Source organism: Centruroides vittatus, unplaced genomic scaffold (assembly GCF_030686945.1).
Source record: "Centruroides vittatus isolate TY-2023 unplaced genomic scaffold, ASM3068694v2 scaffold_324, whole genome shotgun sequence".
Lineage (NCBI taxonomy): Eukaryota > Metazoa > Arthropoda > Arachnida > Scorpiones > Buthidae > Centruroides > Centruroides vittatus.
This window is the reverse complement of record NW_027122701.1, coordinates 2,450,853-2,455,739: the sequence shown is the minus strand read 5'-3', so window position 1 is coordinate 2,455,739 and position 4,887 is coordinate 2,450,853. Positions and strand designations below refer to the sequence as shown.

Genomic DNA, 4,887 nt, shown 5'->3' with positions numbered 1-4,887 from the left:
TTTATAGCGAAACAAGTATATAATGAGATTAATTATCGATGTTTTATAATATATTTATTTTCATTTTGTTTTTTGCTTTTGCTCTGGCGCCATACTTTATGAGGACGTAATGCTTTCACTGCAATTCACGCGTGCCTGACAGGAAACTAATATAGAAATTAAGCATTGTCATACGTCAATACGTTTCTATCGATAGCATTTAATTCTTCGTATTTAAATTAATAAGACGAGTAAAACTAAATATAGACGTTTTAATTGTTGTTTTAAGTGTGAGTAACGTCCCGATCGATGAATTATTGGAAATTCTCTACGACAATACAAAAAGACAATAACTAATTGCTAATAGAAAGAAACGGGGTTGGAAAAAGAAGCGCACGTTTGCCACGTGACCATCGACCAATCACATGGACGCTAGGTGGTTTAGACGGTGGCGCGTGAGTTGGTGTGTCGTCAGTCGGGAGACGGTCGGTCGTGTGTTTCGGACTTCCGTCACGTGGACCTGGTGGCTTGGATATGATGAAAAGAACTGTCAGCGATATGGAGTCGGACTGTGACGACGTTTTTGCGGAAGATTCACCAAAAGGGTAGGTCACGTGTCTGGAATAAGAACATCTCTGATTGGATACGTCGTTAGAGCATGCCGTGTTCTTGTCTTTAATTGAATGTCTTTCCAGAGATGTTCTCTCGTTTGTCCCATTTGATAAATTTTCCCCCGTTTCTAAAAAGTTCTTTGTCTTTTCTTTAGAACTCCGACTCAAAGTAACGAAAGCTGTCAATTATTAAACAGGAAAAGAAGGCGCGGGGTAATGATCTTATTTTCCTTTTATCTTTTTTAATGAAATTTTTTCTCGTGTAATCCCGTTTAAAATTTTGTTTTTGCAGATTATCGAAAAGAGAAGACGAGACAGAATTAATAATTCTTTATCAGAATTGAGAAGGTTAGTCCCTGCAGCATTTGAAAAACAGGTAATTTAATATTTTAACTGCTAGATTTTACATTCGACATTCTTTTATATATTATATATTTAAAAGAGAACCGTTTTTAGGGTTCTGCCAAGTTAGAAAAAGCGGAAATCCTTCAAATGACCGTGGATCACTTAAAAATGCTGCATGCTAAAGGTAGAGATTTATTTCTAAAAGTACAATTTTTAAGATTGCTATCGAATTCAGATTTATTTTATTTAATATTTGATTCAAAATTCTAAAAATCTGGAATTTTCGCTAAATCATCTAAATCATTCATTTCCATGCATTTTTATTAGAGGTTGTTCTTTTAAAAAAAGGGACGTTTTTAGTTAAAAATTCTAATTTCTTTTACTTGTTTGAATAATGATTTTTAAATATATTTTGACGAATAAATATTCTTAAATTAATACTTTAAATTCCGAATAAAAACGTTCAATAATAAACATTAAATTTATCAAAGGAAATAAAAGAAAAAAATTAACTCTACAGTTATATTAATATGAATTGGGGCTTATAAATTAATTATTATAATCTTAATATTACAGAAATTATCCACACATTTCTAATTTAAGTGTACACAATTCTTTCTTTATACCTCAACACGTGTTATTGTTTAATTTAATTATAAAAGAACAATTATAACAAAACACCGTAGAAAACTTATTAATAATTGACTTTTAATGTATAATAATTAAATCTTCTATATATATATATATTAATAATAATTTACCTTTGTATCTAGGTTTCGATGCTTTGACTTTCGATCCTCATAAATTTGCTATGGATTATCACAACATTGGTTTCCGAGAATGTGCTTCCGAAGTAGCTCGTTATTTGGTAGCCATCGAAGGAATGGATTTACAGGATCCACTCCGTTTACGCTTGATGAGCCACTTACAATGCTACGCCGCCCAAAGAGAACTGGCATTAAAATCCGCATCCGCGCATAATCCTTGGAATTCTCCCTCCACATTCGGCACCATCCCTCCACCAGCTCCGTCTCAGTATCCCGCCACCATCTATGACATCTCAGTTGCATCCCTCGTCGGCACCGGCTCCCATGCTAACATCTGAAGCGCCGCCACCCATATCCGTCAGTTCTCCTTACTGTTCCGAATCCCGTCCAGTACAGTTACCAATGGAAGAAAATATGCACCACGGGCACCACTCCATGCCTCGCGTCTCTTCGTCTCAGCTCCAAACAACTATGTCTACATCCAGTTTGGCAGGGGGAAGCTCGACGATGATGACACCACTTTCTCAGATGCCACCTAATCAGTATTTTTCCGGACACGGATTCTCTTCCGCAGGAAATTACGGCCCCACTACACCTTCGCAAAATACACCTCCTGCTGTGAAACCTTATAGACCGTGGGGAGCAGAATTAGCCTATTGAAAACACCACTCCGAAACTTAATTAGCAATAAAGAACTTGTATCTTTATTTTTCTCTAGTCAGGAAAGAATATTTTTCTAGTCACATAAGAAAAAAACATTGTTAAGATACCAACGATGCCTTTTCCTAATATTATTAATAGTATATCATTTTGTACATAAAATGTTTTCTATTTTTTCTACTATACGTTTAAATATAAATATATATTTATATATAAAAATAATTGTACGCTATACTGTCATGCACAGAATGTACTGTTTACATGCATTCGAAAAAAATTGTTAAATACAACTGTTAATAAAAAAAAATATTTTTTAATCTAGTCATAAATCATGCCTTTATCTCATTATATGGTTTAAAATTCACAAGAAATGGTTTTAAAAGTAATAATAAATAAATACAGAATCGTGGAGAATACTACCTGTTCGAAGATTTACTGATATAATTATTCATTTAAATTTTAACTGTGCTTCTTTCGCGTGTCATTTCTCTAATTACCTATATTTTACAGTAAAATCCGTGTAAAAACCGAAAAGTAAAACCTGTCCTAAACAGGAAAAACCTTCGAAACGGAGCGATTTTCTACGTTAAAAAAAAAAAAAAAAACCTGTGCAAAACAAAAACTTCCAAGTCGGAAAAAATATTCGGCACAATGCGATTCCGGTTTACACAGGTTTTTACTATGCCATATATTTTTTCCGACTTGACACGTTTCTATTTTCAACAGGCTTTTTATAACATCGCTCCGAATTTTTTCGGTTTAGGCAGGTTTCCGTTTTGGACAGGTTTTACTGTATAATTAAATTTCGGTAAACAAAAATGTATATAAAATGATAATCGTGGGAAAAAAGTTATTTTTTGTAAATATCTACTATTTATCAACAGTCTATTGTTTGCGAGCAATAGGCATGTGGAGGAGTCAGGTGACGTGGTGTGACACCGAGACTTCAGCCGTTCCCACGCTTGCTAGCCACGCGGCTATTGTGTAGATCGGCTATCTTCTGGGTGACTCTAACCTACGTAATACTCTTTTCGTCATTATTACGTGTATAGTATTACCTAGTCCAATAATTAATTAAAATTAATAACCATGGTAACATCATTATTACGGTTTTAAGAACATGATAAATTAGAAAATTAACTATTTTAAATAATTAGACGCATTTTCTGTATTAGGCCTATATAGGCCTATTGTATACGCTGCACTTATATAAGCCTATAGGGGAAGAGAAAAGGCTGGCCCGATGAGAAGATTATTATATAAATTGTAATAAAATAACCAAATTCGCCAAAATTAAGCATAGTCAAATCAAAATTATTATTTTCTCCTTTAAATTATTTCTTGGAGCCATTTTAAATCTGCAAACCAACGTAGAACAATACAACACCATATTAGAATTTGAAACCATTTGAATGATATTTTACTTTGAAATGTTCAAAGATTATGAATTAAAGGAGTGGCAGCAAATTTAATGTAATTTATAAAATAAACTGTTTATGAATTAATTATCATTAATTCAAACATTGTAAACTATATCTATCGGTCATTGCTTCGTATAAAACAATAGAAGTTTTGAAATTAGTATTAAACAAATAATTTGATAGATTATTTAAGAAATAAGAACTTTTAAATAAGAAATAATTTTTTAATTTTATTTTATTGCGCTTGTTTATGTGTCTTTCCGTAAACATTATAATCGGGATAATTCAAAAGAATAATTTCTCAAATTAAATATAATAGAAATTATTATTATTGAATGAAAATATTAGAAAAAAATCTATTAATTATTCGTATATCTATTCTTGTTAAATTTAAATACTAAAATTTCTATCAGATACAGTCAAACCTCTAAAGAAAAGCTACTGCAGGAGTATAAAAGATGGCCGATGTTCAGAGATAGCCTTTGTCAGGTTATTTTATATGCATTTAAAAAAAAAAAAAAAAAAAAAAACAAAGTTCACGGAAAAATGACCGCTATTTAGAGGTGACAGTTCTTATAGATTTGACTGTAGTACAAGTTTCTTGCTAATTTTATATACAAAGATTGTCTTATTGCAACATATAACAATAACAGAAACATAGGAATAGGAATGATATTTGATAATAATATATTAATTTATCAAAACATTAAATATTTATTCTAAAAAATGAAACGTAATAAAAACATTTAGTCATTGGAGGAATGACCACAAAGAAACTTGTTATACTTTCCTATCAAAAGCATTATCTTGACATTCATGCAGGACATTTCACAATTTCATGGAAAGTATCGATTTAACTGAAATTTCTTTAATTTTCTATGCGGAAGTGGCTATTGAATATATAATTTAAGCAATTCTGTACAACAAAATAAGAGCTCTCAACCGTTCGTTAATTGTGCGGACAGTCCGGGTTATGTCCGTGTGTTCGCTGTGTTTGGCATTTGTCCGCTTATTTCACCGATAATTCTAATTTCCGTTTTCTTACAATTATTTAGCTTAAACTTGAAAAAAATTGTGGATTAATAAATTCACACTGTCGTTCGC

At 31.9% G+C, this 4,887-nt stretch overlaps 1 protein-coding gene across 1 annotated transcript; it reads left to right on the top strand.

Moving 5' to 3' along the window:
* The first annotated feature begins 429 nt into the window (after positions 1–429).
* LOC136988163 (hairy/enhancer-of-split related with YRPW motif protein-like) lies at positions 430–2,678 on the top strand. The gene is made up of 5 exons (XM_067285992.1): positions 430–584; positions 746–803; positions 883–966; positions 1,047–1,119; positions 1,709–2,678. The coding sequence occupies exons 1-5, from the start codon at positions 514–516 to the stop codon at positions 2,038–2,040; spliced, it is 618 nt and encodes a 205-aa protein (XP_067142093.1). The 5' UTR covers positions 430–513; the 3' UTR covers positions 2,041–2,678.
* The last annotated feature ends 2,209 nt before the right edge of the window (positions 2,679–4,887 follow it).